Source organism: Xiphophorus maculatus, chromosome 12 (assembly GCF_002775205.1).
Source record: "Xiphophorus maculatus strain JP 163 A chromosome 12, X_maculatus-5.0-male, whole genome shotgun sequence".
Taxonomy (NCBI): domain Eukaryota; kingdom Metazoa; phylum Chordata; class Actinopteri; order Cyprinodontiformes; family Poeciliidae; genus Xiphophorus; species Xiphophorus maculatus.
Window position 1 is genome coordinate 6,219,153 of NC_036454.1, and position 24,926 is coordinate 6,244,078.

Consider the following 24,926-nt stretch of genomic DNA (forward strand, 5'->3'; position numbering starts at 1 on the left):
ATTCTGGTGAATAATAACTTTACAGTACAGGGTACACCAAACTAACAATGCAAACAACATAATTAAAAACTGAAATTAAAAAGATTTCTACTGTATGGAAAGTAAGGGTCTAAGATTATACTATCATAATAAAACATGATGAGAATGGTATATTTGACGAGCAAGTGCAAGAAACAGTCAAAGATATTTAATACTTCAATAATAAACAAAGACATGACCTAAACAACATCTCATTTGCATGTTGTTTATAAAAAGCCTAAAAGTTTATCATCTACAAAACTCAATTTGACTGTGATGGACCGAGTAAAAAACAAAAAAAAAGTAAACTAACTTGCTGCACAAACAAACATAACTGACTTACCAAAGAAATGACCCACATGGGTTTATATACTGGCTGATCAGACCAATTAAGACACAATAGGGTAACTAAACAAAATACAATTACAAACACCACAAAAACAAATAACAGTACAGCTAAGTTTGGCTAAACTAAAGACCCAAAAATGAAAATCAAAAATATTAAGCTTTAAATACTAATATTTACTTAAATACAAAACTTATCTAAACAAAGTAATTACAAATTCCCCCTGCCAGCAGGAACTGGTGGTGCAGTCCAGTCAGCATTTAAGCCTGCTGAGCCCTGAGCCCCATCTTCTGTTTGGCAACTCCAAGGCAGGTGAGTACCGGCAGAAAAACAAACAAAGAGTTAATTTTAAGCAAACAAAATTAAATTTAAGTTGATAAAAATACATATGCTGACTAAATGTGCATGCTAAGAAACAGAATAAATGTATCCAAATCAACTAATAAACGTTTTTATTGAAACTAAAGTGTTGTGTTTGTATGAAAAAATAAATTGTGCATAAAAGAGTTACTGACATAGGAGTGTGGCCATGGATTTGGTTATCACATTGACCAATAAAGTGCAGTCCACAATTATTAGTATGTGTGATAAATGTATAAAACTAATGTCTTGCTGCACTTGTTTGCTAAAATTGAATAATATTTTATGATGCCATTAACTTGCACTGTTTGTTTTTTGTTTATTATTTTTTAAATAATTTAAGTTTTAGTTTGAATACATTTTGACACAGCTGTAAATTCTCCTACACTGAGTAAGATTTTCAATATTGTATATTTACTTTTATATCAGTTTATATGTTTCTAATTTGTAACCATTGAAAATGGGAAAGACAAAAAGACATGCTATTCAGATAAGGGATATACAGTAGGTGCTTATTGTCGCTATTATGGTCACTGACCTCTAGGGGCTCTCTTCGTGTTTCAGTTCTACCTGGCTGCCACAGGTGCAATGTGTTGAAGCTCGTCAGCCACCCCATAAAGGGCTACAACCAGAGATGTCAGGTCCCTTCTTTTTCCCTGGGCCTTGTTCTGACGTGATCTTGTCTGTGAGCTGATTGTTTGTGGGGATTTAAATGATTTTGCTGTGAGCATTTTGTGAAGTATCAAGTGTCTAAAGTTTTGTTTCTATTCACAGTGGAAGCTGGTAGGGGTTCTCTGCCATTTTGTTTAACTGTTTTCTCCTGTTTTGTGGTTAGCCAGGGAGTTCAGGTTTTGTACTTTTTTCAGTTCTCTTCTAGAAAGTGTTTCTTTATTTTATAATTAAAAGGGAGGTGTTTTGTTTGTTGTTTTGGCCTTGGAGACCCTGAAGCTTAAAGCGTCCCTGTGTTTGTTGTCTCATGTGATTGAGATTTTACTTGAACTGTAAATTAAACTATATTTTGCTACTGACACCAACTGTTTAGGTTACTTTTTTGTGTGTGTTATACCCAGTGTCAGAACTTACCCTTAGTGGTCTTGGGAGGGGTTGTAACAGTCACAAGTCAGAAAATGGTTGTAAAACGCACCTATTTATTTAACTACAGTGAACATGTGGTTAGAAATTCACGTATTACTCTAACTTCAATATTCAAGCCAAATTTTGATTAATGTGCTTCAGGAACAAACATTTCCAGAAAGTTTGATAAATCAGTTAATGTAATTCCCTAATTCTAGTTTGGGTTCAGATAAAGAATTAAATGTGAAAGCATGAGACTTCCTTATGCTTGCAAACTTTTGTTAATGTTTTGTTTAAATATGATAGACGCAATAAGTGGGAAAATTATCTTAAAATCTAACAGCTTGGTTTGAGAGCCAGTGGCACAAAGCTGGAATTGAAATGTAAATGCTTTTGCAGCTGAACTAAAGTTAAAAATGTGACTGCAATCACATGCGTGCAAATCTCTGAAAATTTAAAGAATGTGTGTCTTGTGTTGACGCTCAAAGAGGGAGCAAATCCTGTTTAAACGCTACTTAAAATTAACATCTGATAAATCATTACTAAAATATTAACTTTGACTCGTGTTCTGGATTGTTTATTACTTTGAATGACCTTTGATACACTTTGCATCTCTGTAGGAGTCTTCGTCAAGACCATGAATGTTTACTCAGTGTTCCCAACCCAAAGCATGGATTCACACATGAGAGAGCTCCTTTCTTTCTGGATAATTCTGACTTTCTTCTCATCTAAAACATCAGGTATGTTATGCTATATGTGAAAACTTTTCAGAAAGTGTTTTTAATCATGGATTTATCTTAATTAAACGGATGCAGAAATTTATACTTGATCAAATCCGGTCTTCCTTTCCAGAAAGGGTTCTGATTATTTGCATGTTTTAATCAGGTCTAGCTTGCAGCAGTACTTTGACAAACTGCTGTTCAGATGTCAACCAGTCCTGCTTCCAGGTCTTGCCTTACTCCAGCTCCATGCTGGGAGGAAGAGCACTTAGGATCCTCGGTTTGACTCTTCCTCCTGACGGTCGCCTTCTCTGCAGGTTTGAGTCCATAAACACTTAAATTGTATGCACTTATTATTGATAAGTATTCAGTTATTCAGTTACATGTATCAGAGTTACAGGATCCTGTAAAATCATTGCAGACTAATAATTTATAAAGCCTTAAATTAAAGGAGTTTAATTTAAGCTCTTTAGAACATTTCAGGCAATCTGAGTTTAGTAATCAAAGAAGATTAAAGAATGTTTAAAATTTTTTAAAATGTACAATTTCTAAGTGTAAAAAAAGCTGCAATTTGTTGCTGCACATTTTTGCTGTATGTTTAACTTTTAAACATGAACTTAATTTACTGACATCCTGTTTGACTCATGAGAAAGCTACATATTTTGAAGAGTTTTCGGTTTACAGATGGCAAATTGAGATGGAAATGGAACAAAAAGTGTTGCAACACCAGTCAAAAGGTCAAATAAATCCAAATTTGTCTGACATTGTTGCAGGTTCAAAGGTGAAATTGAACAGCAGGGGATTATTGATGAAGAAGGTCATCCGTACTGCATAGCTCCTCTGTTGTATGAAACGGGCTGGATATCGTTTGATGTTTCGACAGATGGTACAGATTTCAACAGATCTGGAGAGTATCTGTCAGGTAAAATAAAAAACCTACGAAGATTTTCTTGTACGTCTTTTAGATTGTGGTCTTAAGAATCAGAATGTTTTGCAAGTGCTTTTTTATGCAATTATTTTTACAACTCACCATTGCAAAAAATAACTTGGGACTTGCAAAACTTTTGTGAGATCTTGCAAAAGTATTTTATGTTTCCTTTCCTCCTACTTCACTTGTAAGTAGGAGTTGTATCTTTTTGGTTTTACAAAGCTCAGGAGCAGAATGTCTGAAATCTTGGACAAAGTAAACGGGGATCTCATGAAACTTTTATAGGATCTTGCAGAAATGTACTTAAATTTTTTTTCAATGTTCCTTGCTGAGTTTAGTATATTTTGCAACACTTTGCACAGTTTTATGAATCCTTTCCTACATATTATTAATGCTGTAGATGAATATAAGCTGTACTCTGCTCCAACAATATTAGTACGTTTTCTTTTTTGAGTTTTTATTCACTGATTAACTCTGTTTCTCTGTGTCAGTCCATCCCAGTAAAGCAGATCCCACATTTGAAGTCACCCTTGTGAATTCAACACTGTGGCAGAACTATGGCACTCCGAACATGGCCGGACAGCTGAGGATGACCTGGAACAGCTCTTTAATCAAATCCGAGAGAGTCAATGTAGAGCTGTGGGGTTACAGAGAGGTCAGCAGGAGCCCTGCAGGGTCGTCCTCTCTGCAGGCAGAGATTAGTTACCTGTACTCTCTCGGCAGGAATATTTCCAACACAGGTGACTTCAGCTTCATTCCTCAACCCAGAGAAAGGTTTTCCACTTGGGAATTGGGGAATATTCGAATAACTGCCAGTCCTAAATCAGAGGGAGAAAGGTATCCACAACACATCTCGAGCTTCTAGACAGTATTGCATTTGACAGTATGTGTATTTGCAAATGCTGTTAAATTTCACATATGTTTCTCCATACTTTTAAGAAGGGTGAAGTGGAAAAAGCATTTGAATTAATTACTGGAATAGGAAAATACTATGTTACTAGGAAAATACTATGAAAAAACAGTTTTTTTGTTGTTAGTTTTTTTTTTTTAATTACAAAATTACAGCTTGTTGGTAGCATTGTTCTAAATATGTTATAATTTGGTCTTTGTGCAATGTTATATGTTTTACAATGTTTATTCTCTTAGATGGCTAGGTGTTTCTGAAAATGTTGTCTGAAAAAGGAGAACAAATTGAAATAGATTTTAGTCACATTGGTTTTAAAAGTGTTATCAGGGGTTTAATAACTTTTTTGATTGTGATTTTGTTAATTTGTTAGCATGGGATTAAAGTCATTTTGATAAATTGACTCAAATTGAAGTTTCAATCTTCTACATTTTTCAGGGTGAAATTATGCTACTGCAATAAATTATAAATTAATTATTTAAAGGTTTTTTTGTTTACCAGTGGTGCCACCATATTTACTAGTGTTTGTTTAAAACCACCTGCATGTGTCTAAAACCTAAAATCTAGTGAACCTTACTCTGCACTGAAAAAAGAAAACAGATGATCCAACTTACAACAATTGAATTAATTTGTTACAAGTAATCAAATTACGTTTATCCAAGTAAATATATTAAGTTTATATAGTTGTCATGTTAAACAAATGTAAACAAAGTGAGCTTGACAAACTTAATTCTGTGTAACAAATTAACAAATTTTTTAAAGTTTGAGCTGCATTCTCTTTTTTTCCAGTGTGAATTACAGCTTGCATAACTAAATTAATAAATATTAGTATGTGCATTGCATAAATTCAGGAGAAGATGTTTACAGCAATTACCAATATTTCTCTACATGTTCTAATATTTTATGGGATAATTATGAAACATGCCACCATTTACTGGTTTCGTTGTTTGATATTTGATGTTTTTGCTAAAGTACAGACAATGTCACATATCCTCACATCATTATTAATACAATGTGTTTTTTCATCTGATAAAATACAAAAATGTATCCAATTAATTTCTGGTTTTCCAGAACCTTGAACTAAATGTTTAAAGCACAGTTTGAACTTTTTTTTATTAAATGCTAATTTTTAACTGATACTTCTTCTCAGGAACGTACAGTCCCTGTGGAGTGGAGGTCATGTTCTGGCCTGGCACCTGGAACAGTCCTTCAGAGACGATTCGTCAGCCTGGGCACAGAGGAAGTGTCTGCAATGGGACGACCTGGAGAGGAAGCTGCCTGACTTCCTGGACGAGCTCATCGACTGTCCCTGTTCACTGGCTCAGGCCCGCGCAGACACAGGAAGGTTTCATGTGAGTCCACACACAACAATGTATGGAAGAGGATGCATAAGAAAACTTTTTTTTTTCTCAGAAGTTTGAATGTCATTTTTCTCTGAATTCTGTTTTTAATTTCAGAATTTTGATGTCAATTTCAGGATTTTTACTTTTTTTCCCCCTCAAAATACTTACTTTAATCTCAGAAGTTTTAATTTTCTCTGAAAATTCTGACTTTTCCTCCACATTTTGACTTCAATCTTTTGAGATAAAAGACAGAATTCTGACAAAAATGTCAGATTTTTCCCCCCCAGGAGTCCTAATCCTCTTCCATAGCAATAAAATGTGATTATTTTGTCTAATCTCTTGCAACACAAAAAGATTTAGCTGCATTTTACTTATCTTGATAGCTTTGCTTTGAAAACATAAAGACATTCGTGTTATTTTGTGTAATTTCAATGCTTTTTTTTTAATGTCAGACTGATTACAGCTGTAACATTGAGATGGGCAGTGTGTGTACGTACCACCCTGGGAGTGTCCACTGTGTCAGAGCCGTTCAGGCCAGGTGGGAGATGCAAAAAAAAAAAAAAAAAAAATCACAGAAGAACCTTTAAATCTGAGAAACTCTAATGTCTCTTTCTTAAATTTGTAGTTCAAGTCATGGATCAGGGCAGCAGTGTTGCTATGACAACACAGGTGCTCTGGTCCTGACAGGGGACTCGGTTGGTGGCAGCACCCCGGACCGTGCTCACGTCTGGGGCTCGCCGCCATACGGGGAGCCCCCTCGGGTTCCTGGGTTCTCCCACTGGCTTTACGACGTGACGAGCTTCTGCTACTGCTGCCTGTGGAGCGACCTCTGCCACATCTACCTAAACCACCGGCCTTCCACTGGATGTCGCAGATACCAGCCACCCAAAGCAGGTTGAACCTTCAGCAAATCAGAAGTGCATGGTGGCTTATGTGAAAAAACAAATTCTTTCATTACATACTGTTTCTGAGGGTCGAAGTTTTCAAATAAAATGCCAGAAAAAAGAGCGAGCGGGACCAGTTTTCTCACTGTCAGCTGGCTAAAAAACAGGAAGATGAACATTTTTCTTTCTTACAAGAAAGTCAAACTTGGCTGTTTGAATATATTTACAATCACAGAAAACGGATATGATGCTGCAACAAAATAAGCAACACACATTTCTCCTAATGGCAATTCTGTAAAGGGTGCCGGCTGGCTAATTGAACAAATAGGCCAGCTAATTCAGCAGCCAGTATTCAGCTTATTAAACTATAAACAGCAGAGTAACTACTTTAAAACTACAGCTAAACTTAACTGGTGGATTATACCATAATTTTGCTTAAGTCCATGTATCAAAAACAAGAAGTAAAGCAATGTTTCAACATTATTTCAACTTTAACCATCCGTATGCTCTGGTATTGTTGCAGGAGTCGGAAAAAGTGCAGTTTCTCTTTGAAATTAATGTGATTGCATCATGTTATAAATCATTGTTTAAATGTTTTTTCTGTGGTATTTGTTCTCAACGTCATCATGGAATGGCACAATGTCAGAGAGCAGTGACTTTTTATCTCACAGTGAGCTTTAATCCTTTTGCTCCTCAACTTTTTTTTTTATTTGACTTTTTATTTTGTTGTAATCTTGTTATACAAGATTAGTCTCAGTCAGACTGATTCTATTATCCAAACATTTTCTACAAAAGGTCATAAGAGAAGCCAATAAAACCAGATCAGCGTGGAAGAGTAAATGAGTTACAGATTTCAACTCTGAGCCAATAAGTGGAAAATATTATATCACACAACGCAAGCTGGAGATGGGGGGTGGGAGGGTATTTGTACCAAATTGTCACTATAAGTTTATCAGTGTTAACTTCTTGCTGTCTTGCAGGTGTTTTCGGGAATCTGCATTTTATAACGTTTGACGGCCTCAGCTACACCTTCAGCGGCAGAGGAGAATATTACCTGTTGCTGTCAACAGACAAAAACCTGAGTGTTCAGGCCAGAACAGAACAGCTGAAACTTAAGAATGGTAAGTCTACGTTTAATGCCAAAGCTCTATTTGTACCTATATGTCATTCCAGTTGTCTCTCTATGCTTTTATAAACTTTATCTTTCTCTGGATGTGAATTATACTGTTAATCCTAGAGGTAGATTCTTGGTTTCCAGAATTTTCTCTATGATTTGTCTCCTTTTGTTAGCACCCTGCTTAACAGAAACTTCATGGGACTCTTTCTAAGAAAAGAAAATGAAATGGTATTAATTGATTGTAGATGACCAGAATTACTTAATATTATTCCCTTTATTATTTAAAATGACCCAGATCCAAGCATCAGTAAATCATTGGTTTAATTCGAGATCAAAAAGGATATTTGTGTTTACCAATAAGGGACTTTAGTCAGAGCTACCCAGCTGTCATCAGTGGCCATGAAGGAGAACTCCTCTGATGTCATTGAGGTACGAACTGCTGGCGACCATCTTCAGGTGCTGAGGAACCAGAAGATTCTGTCTTTTACTGAGCAAAGATGGATGAATTTGCAAGGTGGGCTGCTTAAAATTTATTTTGACCTCCTGCTGAATCAGGAAGGTGTTGCAGTAACATTTACTTTCTAAAGCATAAAACCTTATGCTTTAGGAATAAGACTTGCAGTGATGAACACTTACAGTTTTCCAGCTGCTTTCATCCATATTTCTGATTTGTTTAAGTCACAACTTTCTGATTACTGAGTAACTATTTTATTGCTGCTACTTTCTTAATGACAAAGATCAACATACATCTGCATTAAATGAATGCCATGCTCTCACATCTTTCCAATTTTGATAAGTGGCAAAGATTAATTGGATTTTTGTGTTCGATTTCCCAACCCTGACCATGAACTCTCCAAGAGATGTAGATCATATCTCTTGCCAGCAGATGGCAATATTTCACTCTGATTCTTCAAGTGTGGCGCTGCAGCGCTAAATATTTACCTGCTCTGTTTTGCGGTAAAGTTGGACTAAATTTAGAAAACTTACAGATAAAGATATAAGTTTATAAGTTATATTAAAAACATAACTGGTAATGATGGATTGTCTTCAGTCTTGTGCTTGATAAATATTACATAAATATATTTGTGTGTGAAGCAGCTTCTGCTTCAAATCCAGCTGTCAGTGATGGAGTTTGATAAGTCCGAAGTCTGACAAGAATGTGTTAAGTTGCACAAAATTCGAGACCAAACTTCAGCTTTAAAAGACAACAAACACAGCTTTAATTAACATTTGCAAATGGAGAAAACATACAAAGCTCACATCTCAGTGAGAATCGGATGAGTTCTGACTTGGGGCTGAACGTCCCCTCATTTACATTAGATACATCACACATTACTTAGTCACACCCCCTCACTCAAGTGTCAGGTAAAAATCTATACGTTACTTATCTGTAAGTTTCAGTCGAGCAGAGTTGCATACACATTCACAGCTCAACGTTGGGCGTTTCTCCAAAAAGGCCTCTCTGCTGATGGCTAAACAGATACTAGTAACTGAACTTCAACAAACTAGGCTTATCACCTTAGCCATGTCTCACATCTCTAACCGCAGAACACCCTGTTCTTCACTTATTTGAGGAGGGTCAGACGAGCATATATCCTGTTGAGCTGCAACTGAGTGCAAACCTTTAATAAAAACATCATAAAGTGTACATTCAAATTTATTTAAACTTTGCTACTAAATTTTTCCTTCACAAATGTACATGTGTTTACAAATCTTACTTACACATGTGCCTGATCAATACTGTTGTTCTATGCTATTCATCAGCAAACATGCTGTAAATTTAAGTCATTTCAGGTGTTTAGTTTGTACATTTAAGATGCTAATTCAGTAATTATGTGTCCAGATTTTAATCAGACTCTTATTTTGTTTTAGGTGTTTTTGTATTTGTTCCCAGTCCTCAGAATGTGACAGTAATCTTTTCCTCTGGTGCTGCTGTGGAGCTCCGTCTGTATGATGCCACCATGACGGCTACCGTCCTGCTTCTAGTGGAATTTTCCAACCTCACCCTGGGTCTCCTTGGTCGGATGAACTCTGATCCGTCCGATGACTTAATGACCCGGTCAGGAGAGGTCATATCATCTAACGCCACACTGGAGGAAATCTTTACCTTTGGAGCTGGATGTGAGTGTTAGGAACTGTTGAACTTACATCCCCCAAAAATCAGACTGAACACAAATATTCATCTCTGTAAAGTAACATGGAAACTAAAAAATAGGAATTTCAAATAATGGAGCTGTTCAGCAATTCTGTGATTTGACTGTATTAAATTATTGATAAAAAGTTAGACACAACGAAAGAAAGCAGAGAAACCAGATTATTGTTTAATTCCTTCTGTTTGTCTGTTTTATTTTCGTTTTTCAGTGAGGTGTAGCTCACAGCACTGTTCTTGAGCAACGTTTACTCTATTTGACATATTTTACTTGTTAAATGAGTTTAATGTTGAATTACACCTGGTATTGTAAAAGAAAAACATGATCCAAAAGTGTTGGTCATGGAAGAGGTAACCAAAAAATATTTCATTTGTGTGCTGATCTGTAAAAGTCACGTTACGTTGACAGAAAAATAGGTAAACTTGCCTTTATCTACAGTACATTAAAACATTTTAAACTGCAAAGCAAGACTTGATGATGATTTGAGTTTTTCTCACCACCATATATGGGGAGAAGAAAGGAGAATAACAAAATCTCCAAAGCAGAGAATTGTAAAACTCTTTTTTTACTTTTCGGTTATTCTACAACGAAGCATTAATTTATTTTCAGGATTTTTACACATCTTTATCAAAGCGACCAATAAAAGACCCAAGCAAATGTTGCTAAACTTTTCAGATTATGGCTGGTTTCAGTTACATTGCCTTTGCTTAGCCTCAACCCAACATAATAATTAACCACAGTAATCCTTTATACTAACTAATTACTATTATTTGTTTATGCTGCAAAGGTTCCATTTAGGATAAACAGTGATTCAGTTCACCCTATTTACTTCCAATACTTTAACTGCGAAATTGTACGTTCATGTTTTTCCTTAGAAGTTGGTTGTAGTCTAAAACCCGCAATTTGTTTCAGTAACCAAAAATCACAAAGAACCTCACTAATATTGTTCATTTTTTCCCTCCAGGGAACATATCAAACATGTCTTCCCTTTTCACCTATGACTCCCACTACCTTTTGGATTCATATTTTTTTCCATTAAGCCACGACCCTGCTTTTGTTCCGGCCTTTTCTCTGCCTCTGAAACCTGATGACCCCTTGGCAGCAGACATGTTGTCGATGTGTTTGGGAGAAGGGGCGCAGTTCTGTATACATGATACCCTTATCTCTCGGAGCCTGGCGGTGGGAAACGCCACACTCAGGGCCCATCAACATCATCAGGCCTTAATGGAAGCCCTGAAGCCAGGTACCACATGTCACAAGATCATTGTCTGCCTATCTTTAATTTCCGTCAGCTCATGGGCAAAAGCAAGAGATAAACAGTTGTTTGTATTTTATTTCTAACTCAATTGGTCAAATATTACTTGTCAGTAATAATGTTTTTCTTTTTCTTGTTGGTAAAAGATAAATAGCAATATTTGAAATGACGCTTTTGTAAGGTGAACACAGTCATTGTCACATCATAGAAAAGAAGCATCAGTTCTTTAAATATTCGCTTCTTGTCACTGGCTGATGACTTCTTGACATATTGTTGCTCCTTAGTGGTATCATGTGGCTGGCTTCCCACACCCAGGAATGGGAAGAAGAATGGAACACATTACCTGCAGGGGAAAACCCTGGGCTTCACCTGCAATGAAGGCTACATACTGTACAGGTCAACAGAGCGCACCTGTCTGAAGGAGGGGACATGGACAGGGGAGCAGCCCTACTGTTTTACAGGTAAATTTGGGTAAAAACCCTGATTTGAGACCAACTTTTGAATACAGTGACTGCACAACATTGCAGTCAAGAACCATTTTAGAAACCAGATCATTTTTAAACTAAATTGAAAGACTACAGCTTCACTGATACACTCATTTATTACCTCAGCGTTCCTCAGTGGAGTTCCACAGGGCTCCATTCTTGGTCAACTTTTCTTCTCTTAATTATCTTCCATAGTTCCATCCTAAATAAGCATGCAATGTCATTTCACTGCTGTGTGGACAATTGTGATTTAAAAAAAATCTTAATAGGAATGTCCCCAGCCTTGGATAGCGCTGAATTTCCTCAAAGTAAACGAACATAGCTAACCTCGTTTACTCTTGAGCCTCTGGACACTTTCAAAATGTCTTTAGCAAAACCTGAGATTTTATAATTTGAAAACACATCTTGATTTGAAAAACTAAAACTGAACACATTTTCCAAAACTAACTTTTCCAACTAAGGGTTATTGCTAAACTGAAGACTTTCCTTATTTTGCTAGACTTTGAAAGACCTCCGTCTCATCAAGACTAAACTTTTACAATGAATAGAGCTTTCTTGTCTGAAGTTGTACTGCAGCATTTTGAATCAATTAGAGACATGCACACATCAACATAACCACACCACACCTGGCAAATAAGCCAGCACTAGCCAAACTTTTTTATCTGCTATGCAATAAATTGGACATGCAATGTTTTTTTAATAAAGCAAAGTAGGAAAAATGTTTGTCATCTTTTTGTCCGTTTTTTTTTTTGTTCAAGGAAATGTTTTGGTTTATTCCCAGCAAAACAAACAAATAAAAAAAAAATTACAACTTTAATTACAGCATTAAAAACCTTTTAATGCTCTGGTGTTTTTATTTGTTTTTGTTTTTTGAGTAAAAAGTCACTGGATGTTTATATATCTTCTTACTATGAAAATAAAATTAAAAGAAAAAGACATTGTGCCTAACATTTTCCATTAAAGTATTAAATTTGTAATTGGAATACTCAAGCTAAAATAAAATGACAAAAGTACCCACCCTCCTTCTTCTTGTACTGCAGTCGGGAGCCACATGAAATTGTTCCAGGGCCTCAAATTGCGCCCGAGCCACACTTTGGACACCCCTGAACTAAACTAAATGCTTTGGAGCTTGGATTGCCTCTGTGTTGGATTAGAAACATCTGGGTCCCTGAAATGGCTTTTTAGTCCTCACCCTGACCATAAACTCTCAGAGCGCTGGTGTAGTTTTTCAATCTGGCCAGCAGATGATAGTATTTCTCAGATTCTTTTGTTTTTATTTGTGTGTGTCTTTATTCCAAGTTATTTTTTTATTTTATGTTCTTGCTATACATTGGATAAAACTTGAAATTGCCTACATTTGATTCCCATCGAAGTTGGACTCATTTGTCTAATTACTACGTTCATGAAGTGCTCTTCACCAATAAATACTCATCTTAGTTTAACTGCATGCGTCTACACCAAGACAATTGCGTGATTACAAAAAATTCTCCAGGGATAACTGAGTTTACTCCCATTAACAGACAATGGCAGACGTTTTTAACTACAGTATGTGACAATGATTGCTCTCGCTCTATGGCTCTCATTACACAAATCGGAGCTAACGACTGTCAACATGGCCTGAGGAGCTCAGTGGCAGGTGTTGCGGGAGCTGTTTCCTTTTCCTCCACCATTCAGATGTGACCTCCAGCCAAGTAAACAACGCTAAATACAGACTGAGCAGCAGCAGCCCTCCTTCTCCCTCCTTCCCTCATATGAATCACTGCGGCACGATGTGTAGGCTCAAAAGAAGTCGTAATTAAGTTGAAAAGGACGTGCCATTGAACAATAAATACCACCACTTCCAGTTTGACTCCTTCTCAGTCACTTTAATGAGCCGCTGCTGCCTGTCAGAAGAGTTGACAGCGAGTCCAAACAGTGTTGTGCAAGTTCACATTTCCCAGAAGATGTCTTAGTTTGGAGAAGTTAAATTAATTCACTTTTATAGTCAACATTGTGAACTAAATTCACAGCCTCTACTTGAACTTAGGGTTTCTTTTCTTTTATAATGTTTCAGTGAAATTATGTTTAAAAACTATGTAGATCATGACATCATGTTCCAGTTAGCATATCAATTAGCCCATATGATTGCATAGCATTTCCAACCTTGTCACTGCAGCTTATTTATTTTATGTATTTTTGTCACTCCTGTTGTCAGTGATCAATGTAATCAGTGTTTTCTTACATAGGAATTTTCAATAAATCTTCTCCTATTCAGAAAGTTAGTCTGAAATTATGAATGACCTTTATTTCGGTTTCTGAAGCATTTAGAAGAGAAACTCTTCAACAGAGGCCTGTTTGCATTTATGTCGGTATCATCACACATCAACTCAAAACACTGTGACAAAATCCATTAAGGTTTATACTCGGTTTTTGTCAACCTCTGTTTTCACCATAGGTGAAGTGGAAAGCGGACAGACAACTGGGCACAATGAATGAGTTTTGATTGTCGCAGCATAATGCTTGAAAGTGGACAAAAAGGCTCTTGCAAAAGTATTCGTAGACTCTGAAGTGTTTTACTGAAAAAAGAAGAAATAGATTGTAACCTTTCTTTGCATTCGAGGCATACATTTCAAAATGTTTTTATTGAGCTTTTATGTGATGGGACAATGTATTGCAAGGTGGAAGCACATTTATATACATTTATAAAAATTGTTTTTGACTAAAACTTAAAAAGCTTGGTTTGTGTCTTTGTCAGAACTACCTGACTTTTTCTTTTGAAGTATAGTTCTACTATCTATGTTCATTTCCAAATGGTTTTAAATGTATGTAAACTTCTAGTTTCAGCTGTATATATAGAAATAAAATGGTCTGCCAGTCGGGTACAAATGGTTCAAAACAAAGCCTCTGTGTATTTTCAATAATTATTCTGCTTCCAGTGATGAATCACTGCACTTTTATGTAAAAGAAGCTTTGTTTGAAATACCAACCAAGGATACCAAGTGACTCTAAAACTAGTCATGTTACTTCAGTCACGTCATTTTGCTTGTCAGTGAAAGCAAAATCTCTGCTTCAGAAAATTAATTCAACTTTGTTTTTGTTTATTCATTTTCTTGATTTTCCACGGCTGCTGCTGCAGGTTAGCGTTTTATTGATGCGTCTCTGTGACATGTCTGAGGTTGAACCTTAGTCCAACGAGTGAGGGCAGGTGCAGAATCTTGTTTTTGTTGACTTTGTGTTGTTTTCTTTTTTCTTGTTGGAGTTGGATTTGTTAAGCGCTTTATAAAGAGAGTTGTTTGACTGATGTCTCCACTTAACCTGTTTCAAATTCCAAGGATAGTTGAATTAATGAAAATAAGTCATGCAGGGTGAGATCCACCTCAGGTGTAGCTCTGAGTACAGATGCACTGTTACCAGAGAGAGAAAAATCAGCTTTACTTCTCATCTCTCTCATCTCCTGGGGAGCCTGGGAAGAGCACAAATATGCATGTCTTTCAAATATCCTGGAAGATAAATGCTGTAAATTATTATCATTACTTGCAGTTTCATATCGACAGTTTGGAATCATGTATCATGCATATTGTTTTCTTTTTTTCATTCTCCTATTAAATATATTCATGTTTGTGCGATCTCAGACCATAACAAGCAGTAAGATTAGTTATAGTAACTATGCAGATACTAGTGAAGCTAATGACCAAGCCTGGAATCTGGGTGTGGTGATTCAAGTCTGACTTGAACCTTGAGAGACGCATAAAAACAATTACAAGTCTATTATTATCTGAAGAACATTTCCAGGATTAAAGGACTAATGTCCCAACAAGATCCTGAGATGATCATTCATGTGTTTCTCTTTAAATTCTTTGATTACTCCACCAGTCAAAGTTCAGGTCAGAGTCTTGAACCAGAGTCGGGAGCAAATATGGAGAAGCAGCATTCAGTTTTCATCCTCAACTAATCTGGAAGAAACTTCCAAAATGCTGAAACACTGAATTTCTTCACAAAGTTATAAATGCGTTTGTTTAGAGTTGCCTTTGATTAATGATGAGTGAAGTTAAATTAGCCCCTCTTGCTGGGAGGGGTGGTTGGATTCCTCCAGCCTGAATTTGAGGCAATGATTAATATAATAGCAATACAACATTAAAAAGTTCAGGGGCCTCATGCATAAAAGAGAGAGCAGTTTTCACACTAAAATATGGCGTACGGAAAAATTTAGAAAAGTGCGGCGCACAAAAAAACAAAAACAAAATCGGATGCATAAAGCAGTGCGCGCGCACGTGACTGCGCACCTTTCCTTTATAAATCCTAATTTGCGGGAAATGGAGCGCAGCTGCTGGTCCGCCCTGCGCCACCCTTAAATACATTCAGATGCGGATGCGTTACATCTTTATGAGACAAGAACTGAGAAAAATTTACATTCTAGTGAGGTTTTCACATCCTTTTATTTTCTTTATTTTGTCTGCGTGTTGGCTTATTGTCTGAGGATAAATAAGATAAGATGAGATTTATTTGTCATCAACAGATTACAACGATTGCGGTTCAGTTTCATCGTTTACGTTTAAACAATAAAATATTAAAACCATGAACAAAACATCGGGTTTGGTGGTTCTTGGTCTAAGTAACTGAATCTAATCAGATTTCAGTGTATTTAGGTGAGTTTTGACGCTTTGTAGTTTGATATTGTCCACAGAAAAAGTTTGCGTGGCTGCTGCACATTTTCACGCCAGCGAAAAAGTGTGCGTATATTTACGCAAACTCTGACGCAAAGTAAATTTTTATACGTGCCGACTTGTACGTAAAATATGGCGCCGTACATTTTGGCGCGGCACGCGCCAAAATGTACGGCGAAAACATCTGGCCAAAAACATCTGGCGAGGCCCCAGATGTTTTTGGATCTTCCAGAGAGTAAATTGTGGTACAGCTGAGGATTGTCCATGGACAAGATCAACCTTGTCTGCAGTCAGAAAGTCAGGCCCCAGACAGGAATGTTTCCAGAGTTTAATACCATAACATGTACAAGCAAATGTTGTGCATCAATTGCAAATGTTTGACCTATTGCACCTATTGACAACAATATGAATACCTGAGTATGATTTAATTCATATGTGGGTTTTCTGAATGCTGTTCGTGTTCCTGAAACAATGACATGAGACTGAAACACAGATATTTCAGTTTTAACCTGCATAATATGATCAGTAATGTCTCACATGAGTAATGGAATAACTTTGAACGTAGCCAGGAGGAAAAAGCCGGATGTTAAGATGGTGTCAGTTCTCCACATGCAGAAAGCCCATTAATATCTGGTGCATCTTGTAAGATTAGTGCCAAAATCTTCAGGAATCACCAGATTGGTCAAAATTGATACATTTATTGATATCTTTTTTAGCAAAACTGGCTAATTTAGAAACTTCTAGGTTTGTTTTGTGTGAACTTGTATTTCAGATTATTGTTTTCCATATTACCAGCCTGCATTTTTATTGTGATGTAAATCTGTTTTTTCTCTTATTATTCTCTAATTACCTCTAATCAGTCTCAGTACATTGACAGATGACAAAACCTTTTTAAATACTTTTGTGTAAGAAGTAGCAACATATGTGAAGAACAGTTCTGGGAGAATCCTTCAAACTTAGCATTTAGTTTTATTTTAATCTCCTGGTATCTATCACAGATACACACGACTGTCTTTTGCATAGCTGGGTTTTACCTTCATGAAATCTCATCGGTTGTTTTATGTTTCACCTGAGAAAACTCTTTAAATGTAAATCTGATAAGCTGGAGATAAAAAAAAACAGATATTTTGCACCAAGTTAGTTATTATGGTTTTGGGAAGATAAAAAAATTTAATTGCTCTCAATTTAAATTTAAATAATCAGCTCCTGAAAATAAGCAGATCTAGTAATAAATGTTATCAAACATATTCTAATCTATGACCTGAATGGGTCAGTAATTTATATGCACTATCTATATTTCTCATTCAGGGAAATTAGATTACGGTACAACAGAAATGATGAAAATGAGTGATGACTGGTTATTTTATTTTATTACTATCAGGACATACTGATCAGTAATGATTCTTTGCTAAAATATATCAGGTGCAAACATCTATTTTTAATGCTGAGCACTGTGTGTTATGTTTTATTAAAGTCTACTTGCTGGATTTGTTTGTGATGTAGGAAAATGGGCAAAAGCTGGTTCAGACCGTTTCAGGGAGTACACAGGGTTACTTGGAAGTAAGGTGGGATCTAACTTGCTTCTTGGCAACGTTTCTGAGTGCAAAAAAAACAAAAAACGTTTGTAATCTTAGCTAGCTAACTGGTCTGGGCAGAGAGGGCGGTGTTTGACAGAAAGACTGTTTGGTGTAATTATTAGCTTAATTCCTGCGGTGCATTGAGTAATCACTCAGTCAGCATTAAAGTTCACAGTGTAACAATAATAGCTTCGTTTAGTCCTGCATTCTTGAAAAGGGAAGGTATATTAAGGAAAGATAAATACACCACACTGGCTTTCACAACTATTGCCTTTTAACGCATAAAAATAAGTTTAAGTTTTTATTGCAGCAGCATAATCTCACATAGAACAGTTTCAAGAAATCAACCCTGCAGTTGGTATGGTTTTAAATTAGAAAAAGAAATGGCATCTTAAATAAATAATTGCTTTCAGCAAAATTTTTCATGCTACAAATATTGCATACTATAGCAATTTTACAAATAAATAGAAAAATATAGAAATACACATTTTAAAAATGCATCAGTGGCAAAGTAGATGAGAATGTTGATCCTGTCATTTCCTGATCACTTAACTGCAAAATGGGAAAGACAAGACAACATGCAACAACTATAAATCAGAAAATTACAAAAAACCAAACATGCCTTAACCGTATGCATGTCCACTTCTGCAACTACAAGTTATAAAACGACAAGAAATGTAAAAAAATACAAATACAAAGCGGGAGGATGCTTCACCTTAAACTTCCCAGTAATCCTTGAAACTTTAGGAATCAAACTAAATATTGCTGGGCTGTTGTGGACTGTTGGCAGCACTTTCAATCCATCTCTCATCGTACAATGATTATACCTGTGTTAGACTTACTAATTAATTTACATGATGGATTTTACCCTGCAGCCATTACTCAGCATCCCTTTTCCTGTAAATCTCCAGTAGGTGCTTTCCTGGTGGCCCTTTAAGTTTTTTTATTTAATTTATTTGTTTTTCAGCCATGCAGGATGAACAACAGTTACTAATATCAACGTTTTGCTTTTTACAGATGATAAAGTGGGGTTCTTTCTTGGGGCTTTTGGATCCTTCTCAGCATTGGTCACCATGGTAATAACAATAAAACTACACAACAGAAAGCAAACCAGGTAGGTTTTAAACCATTTTTAAAAAAAAAAAAAAAGACAAAAATCTGTCTCTGTGCTATTGCTCTAAACTGTAGCGTTACAAACAATATATAAATATTACTCTAGACAAGATCCACAGTCACCTTTTGCCCTCAGTAATACGCACACAGTGGTACGCAGGTCAATATGCAACTTTGGGTTTGGGATTTCTTGACCTTTTTTTTTTGTCTAATCACTGCACAAAAAAGGCCACTAAAATCAAAACTTTGATTAGAGACTTAGGTTAGTTTTATGGTTTATTTTAAAATTTTTCTTCAGAACACTGCTGCAAAAAACATTCTTTCGCTTTTTGATATTTTTCAGATGAGCAAACTTTCAACTATTCAAGACAAAGATAATCTCTAACAACGGAAATAAAATTTCTGCTTTTGTTATTAAAGCAAAAACCAGGGAACAGGGTACAAATGAATATTTACTAGCTATAATCTATAGATAAAAACATCTGTTGTGGATAATTGAGATCAAAAAAGCAACTTTGGGTTTCACTTGCCTCATTTTAAGGTTAGAGTTCATGATTTAACAATAGAAAAAATTCTCGGCATCTAAGAAACAGCTCCAGAGTGAAAACCATGGCTAACTAAAGAAAACACAAAAGTTTGATAACCCTCAAGACTTTGGGACACAAAACTGGAAAAGTGGAATCCAACAAACTGACAAAGATAAAGAAAAATGCACAAATGAATGAACTAGTACAGCAACCCCAAATGCAATTAGTCCTGAACATAATCATTATAATCACAATCTTAACCCTGCAAAATGAGCAAAAGCCATTGCATTTGGTTCATCTTGGCTTATTGTCACTCTTGGTTTAGTTGGATATAAAAAAAAAATAACACAAAATTTTCATACTTGTCTAAAATTAAAGTTGAATCTACTTTCATATGACTTTTAATTATTTGTCTCTCTCTCTATATATATGAACCATCACCGCATAGTTTCACAACTTTAATGAGCTGTGAAGTCACAAAGGATGGCGTGTTTCAGCTATAGACAGATATATATCTTTCATTCGGCTGTATACGTTCAAAGTGAGAGCGACTTGTTATCTTATGAAAACTGGTACATGGCGAGACGTCTTCCTACCCTCCCATTCCGCTCCAGCACACCTTTTTGCTGTGCAAGCAGAAACGTACAAAGACAATGATGAACCCCACCTGCTCATTTCATATCCAACAAATTGGGCCTCCTAAATTTTGCTCGTAAATTTTCTTTCTGATCTGATCAAACCAGATAGCCTGTGGGATTATATTCATGACTGCAGTCCAGAGGAGCAAGAGGCCAATAGTAGTGGTAGCTCCTGGGCAAATACAAACAAATTAAAGGCTTGTTTTATGAGTTCACTGACTTCATTTGGGCTTTCCCTCTTTATAACTAGCGGCAGAGAAGAAAAAAACGACAAATGTTCAAAGTTAGGAGGCCTCCTCACACTGTCAGCAGCTCTTGAAGCGGGCGCTCAATTGAAACTGCTTTGTTTTTGGGGTCAAGGGGGCAAAAGGCAAACCCACCTGCCCCCTTCTTGATGCCTGGATCACAGGAGGCCAGGTGTAAGGAGAGAAGTGTCTGAAACCTTGGAGATGCTCAGGCTTGCATCAGAGTCCCGAGACACTCTTAGCCAGAAAACGCTACACCTACAGTTGTCAAAATGTGACCAGAGACATCTGATATGGTCTCTGAGTGAGCGGTTAGCTGACATGCATGAGCTCTTCAAACAAGTGCAGACAGATTGCCTTCTCTGCAACAACAGAAGCAGAGCAGGATGTAAGTAGCAGGGGGTCTTACTGTATTTCAGATCTTGTCTGGGTTGCGTGTCTGGAGGAAAGCTGCACTGATACTTCACAACTACGTGTGTGCGCGTGTGTTGGGGTGTGTATGTGTATGTGTGCCAAACAGGTAGATGGTGAAGGCCTCCTGTCCACGTGCTCCTTGTGTCTCAGACTTCCAGGGGTACTTTCCACGTCTAGGGTTACTTAGCAGGTTTTAACAGGCGGAGTGGCAGCTCACCACAGGAGGATAAAAGTCACTGCACCATGAAGTGATACTGTGTTTTTTTTGTGTGTGTGTGACTCTTCCATCATGTCTCCTCCTATTTAGCTTAACGACACATCAAAAGGTTGATGGAGTGTTTTTTTTTGTGTGTGTTTGTGGAAAAAGGTTCAAAATGAATCGAAAGAGTGAGGGCAGCAGCAGATTTGGAGTGAGTATGTCTCCCTCCCATTTAATCCAAGTATTTACATGAAGCTCTGGCAGACTTTCATCTGGGCATGATGAAAGTCTGCCAGACTTTCATCATGCATTAGATTAATTGGTTTTGATCTCCAAGTATTGAAATGTTTTCTTAAAATTTGAATATCTGTAGAGTGGCTCCAAAGAGAATGATGGCAAAAAAGCGTCGGGAAGAGCCGACAAATTGGGCTGGATTTTTTTTTTTCGATTCTTCCTCGATTTGTTTTACAGAAAATGTGTAAAATAGGCATATTACGTGTTTTCCAGCCACATAGTGTCATTTTATAGCACAATTAAGTAACTATATTCTCTTCCATTGTTATAAAAGTACTATATTAAATATGACTTAAGAAAATTGGACTTCATAATTTAATATCTTGAAATTGGGCCTCTGTCACTTTCTTTCTGAAATTCTGCCTTCAGGAAGTCAACACAACATTGTTCCTCTATTAACTCTTTAACAATGTTTTTACCAGCATTGCACTGAGAAGTAACTTGTATAATGAGATGTTTGCTAATGGCATCTAGCTAGTCTGAAGGGTCTGAGTGGGAGAGTCATGGGGGAGGCTGCTCTGTGTGGCATAAGCTACAAAATGTGGAAACTGCAGCTATAAGTAGCATTTTACACAGCTGAATGGTTGCTGTGGAGATTAAAGGATTTCTCAAACATGCATGAAAAAAAATCAAAGCAACACTTCAGGTTTGTCTTTTGATGAGGGAATAACATTTTAGTATGATTTAAAGGTAAGAAAGCAGATTTTAAATAATACTGCCCTTTTAAAGCGAAGCTAACTCTCCAGCAGGTCTTTCTGTGTAAACATTCAAATGTATAGATTTAGTCAAACTGCACCAATCATTACAAGTACAATGTTTTTCAAAAGTGAATCCACCTTTTGAATCTTTTCATTTTGAATATGACATATCTTGTATAAGTCAACTGAAAAACACAAGAGGAGAAAAACGTAACAAAGCTGCAACAACCTATTTGTATTAGTGTGAACAGTCTTAAGTTGTGGCTTTTATTTGTTTGTAAGATGTCTGATTCTGTCACGTTTTTATTTGTATTTTCAGAGAGAGAAAACGGGAACCTCTGGAGATGGTGACCCAAACACAGACTTGATTAACCTTCAACGCCCTCTTGGATTATGGAGGATCGTTCTGTTTTGAACTCAGCAGTTGGAACTAACATGAAACTCATTTGCCCATTTGGATGTTGTTGTTTTTTTGTTCTTTTGACCCGTTGATGTTATCAGAAAAGCCTGAGGCATTAACTTTCAGGCATGCTGCTTGGCCTCATGTTTTCTCCCATGTTTAGTCTGGAGAAACTCCAGGTTGTGGCAAATGGTGCGTGGGGTGACAACTGTGGCAACCAAAGTGAGGAGGAAAAACAAGAGAAAAAAGTTTTCATATCACAGATTTGCATGGCCAAACGGTTGATTTTGTCAAGAAAGAAAGTTGTATAAATACTACAAGGCGATATCATCTTCACCATCAACACTCCGTTCTCCCTGCTGGTTTAAAATGGGACCAGATGTGTTCTTGCTCATGTCAACTGTGTAGCGAACCCAATCGTTTTTCGGTTGAACAACTTTGAACTTGTACACAGGGTTTGTGTGGCCTCAAATGCTTCAGTCAAACGAAGAGTTTGCTGAGTGACTGAGGGAGGGAGAGAAAAAAAAAACTCCCCCAGTGTTACATAAAGGTCAGCCTATTACACCGTATCGACACTTTGTTTGTGAATCTTTGTTCTGTTTCATATTTGCATGAAAATAATGATGGAGCGAAAGTTTCTATAAACACTTGAAAACAGCAAGGCAATAAATAATACTGTGTTTGACATGTGGTATGTACACTGTGTGTGGGTGCACACTACTGTTTAGAGCTCATGCAGGGATAAAGGAATCATCCCTCTACAAGCCTGCAGGCACGCACGGCCGGGTACAGCAGCACGCCCCGTCAGGAAGACAGTCATATCACTTTACCTCTCAGTCCCATCTTCTACTTTGAATAAAACAAAATACTCAGTGCAGTCAAAGGAAACGGTGACAGGGTCCCTTGTGGCTGATCCCTGGCAATGATAGGTGGGGGTCCAGCTTAGGGTTCAAGTCAAAAACTAATTGAAATAACCTGGCCTGCTGCACTTTGAAGTTTTTTTGCAACATGAGAGCTCTGTTTCTCCTCCATGCGCCAACTGCCTGTTGTTAACCTTTAAGATGACAATGAAGCTTGAAGGCAGCACCTTTTCTGCTTCCTGATGTTTTTCCATTGCAAACAAGAAATTAAAGAAGAAACAAGCAGCTTGCAGCCAGATTGCATATTAAACATAACTTTTTTTAAAACTCAAATAACATTCTTTAAATGAATCCAGATCACAATATTATTGGCTTCACAGTCACATCAGTCACCAGGCATTACTTATTAAATCAATAGCAGTAGGGATAAAATGTGTTGGGAGGTGAGAGATAAACAATGTGGAAGGCTTTTTTTTTTCTGACTTGTTCATTTGATATGACAGATGTGTCCTGCAGATGTGTAAGGAAATATCAGAGCGGCATGATATTTCTTGTCAAAGTGAAGTTTGTCAACGAAAGCGATATCAAGTTACTGTCAGCATATCACTCCATCTAGTAAAAAGACTGTCATTGTGAGCGTGAAGGGAAACTTTGTGTACTCCTGAATACTATCTGAAGATTAGGAAAGTATTTGAGTTTTCTGTCAGTAGATTTTAAGTACAAACATAAGTAATAGTGGTAAGAGACATTATTGTGTCTCTTACCACTATTGCTTATGAGACACTATATAAAATACACTATATAAAAAAAAACATTTAAATTTAAGTAATCTGTTCCTCAGCCGGTAATAAGTTAAGGAGCAGTTGCCAAAAAAACTCAAAACAGATCTAAAAGTGTGTCTAAAACTACACCAATGGAGACTCCTTGTGATGCCAGTTATGCTCGCAGCTATCAAAGCCATCCAGATGAAAATAAATTCTTGTCAGTGACTAAAACTTCTTTCCGCCTTCAAGTTTTCCATATTTGGTACAGTCTTGCAGAGATCAAATAGGTATGTTTGTGGTGTGGAAGAGAAAACATCTTTGATACCATTTATTGTTTTTAAAGGGGAAGTGTTATGTATTTTCCAGGCATATAGTGCCATTTTATAGCACAGTCAAATAACCATGTCATCGTTTGTTATAAAAACGCTATATATATCAAATAGGACTTAAAAAAAATTTGACTTTGTAATTTAATGCTTGAAATTTGGGCCTCTGTCTTTTTAAAAACTCCTGCTCTTTCTGACACTCCATCTTCACGGAAGTCAGCACAAATTGCCCCTCTATTAACCCTTTAATAATGCTTTTACCAGCATTTCACTGAGAAGTGCTTTGTATAATGGCCTCAGCAGATGTGCAGGTCCACCAAGCGTTTGCTAATTGCTGCTCACTAGTCTGAAGGAGCTCTGTGGGAGTTGTGGGAGAGGGATGCTCTGTGAGGCGGAAACTCAGAAGTTTGGAAACTGCAGGTCAGAGGAGGAACAGTTCATCCACATGAACTCGCACAAATCCGCCCCCGAGCATCGTAAGGGCCAGGGTAGCACAAAGCTAAAATCTACATCAGCCAATCAGATTGCTTCCAGTTGGGAATTAAGCATGGCAACAGGAAATTAATTTGTTGAACTACTGTTAAATAATGTAGAATATAAAGCAAGTAAAATACAAAGACAATGTTGCTTGGGAATCGTGTCCAA

The 24,926-nt window shown here is 36.8% G+C and overlaps 1 protein-coding gene across 1 annotated transcript; it reads left to right on the top strand.

The window, feature by feature from the left end:
• Positions 1-668: 668 nt before the first annotated feature.
• Positions 669-23,018, top strand: LOC102219823 (sushi domain-containing protein 2-like). The gene is made up of 15 exons (XM_023343141.1): positions 669-676; positions 2,419-2,538; positions 2,684-2,834; positions 3,291-3,439; positions 3,937-4,282; positions 5,500-5,701; positions 6,145-6,230; positions 6,318-6,586; positions 7,557-7,697; positions 8,055-8,207; positions 9,566-9,814; positions 10,808-11,086; positions 11,383-11,559; positions 18,821-18,917; positions 22,251-23,018. The coding sequence occupies exons 2-15, from the start codon at positions 2,436-2,438 to the stop codon at positions 22,297-22,299; spliced, it is 2,451 nt and encodes an 816-aa protein (XP_023198909.1). The 5' UTR covers positions 669-676; positions 2,419-2,435; the 3' UTR covers positions 22,300-23,018.
• Positions 23,019-24,926: the final 1,908 nt, after the last annotated feature.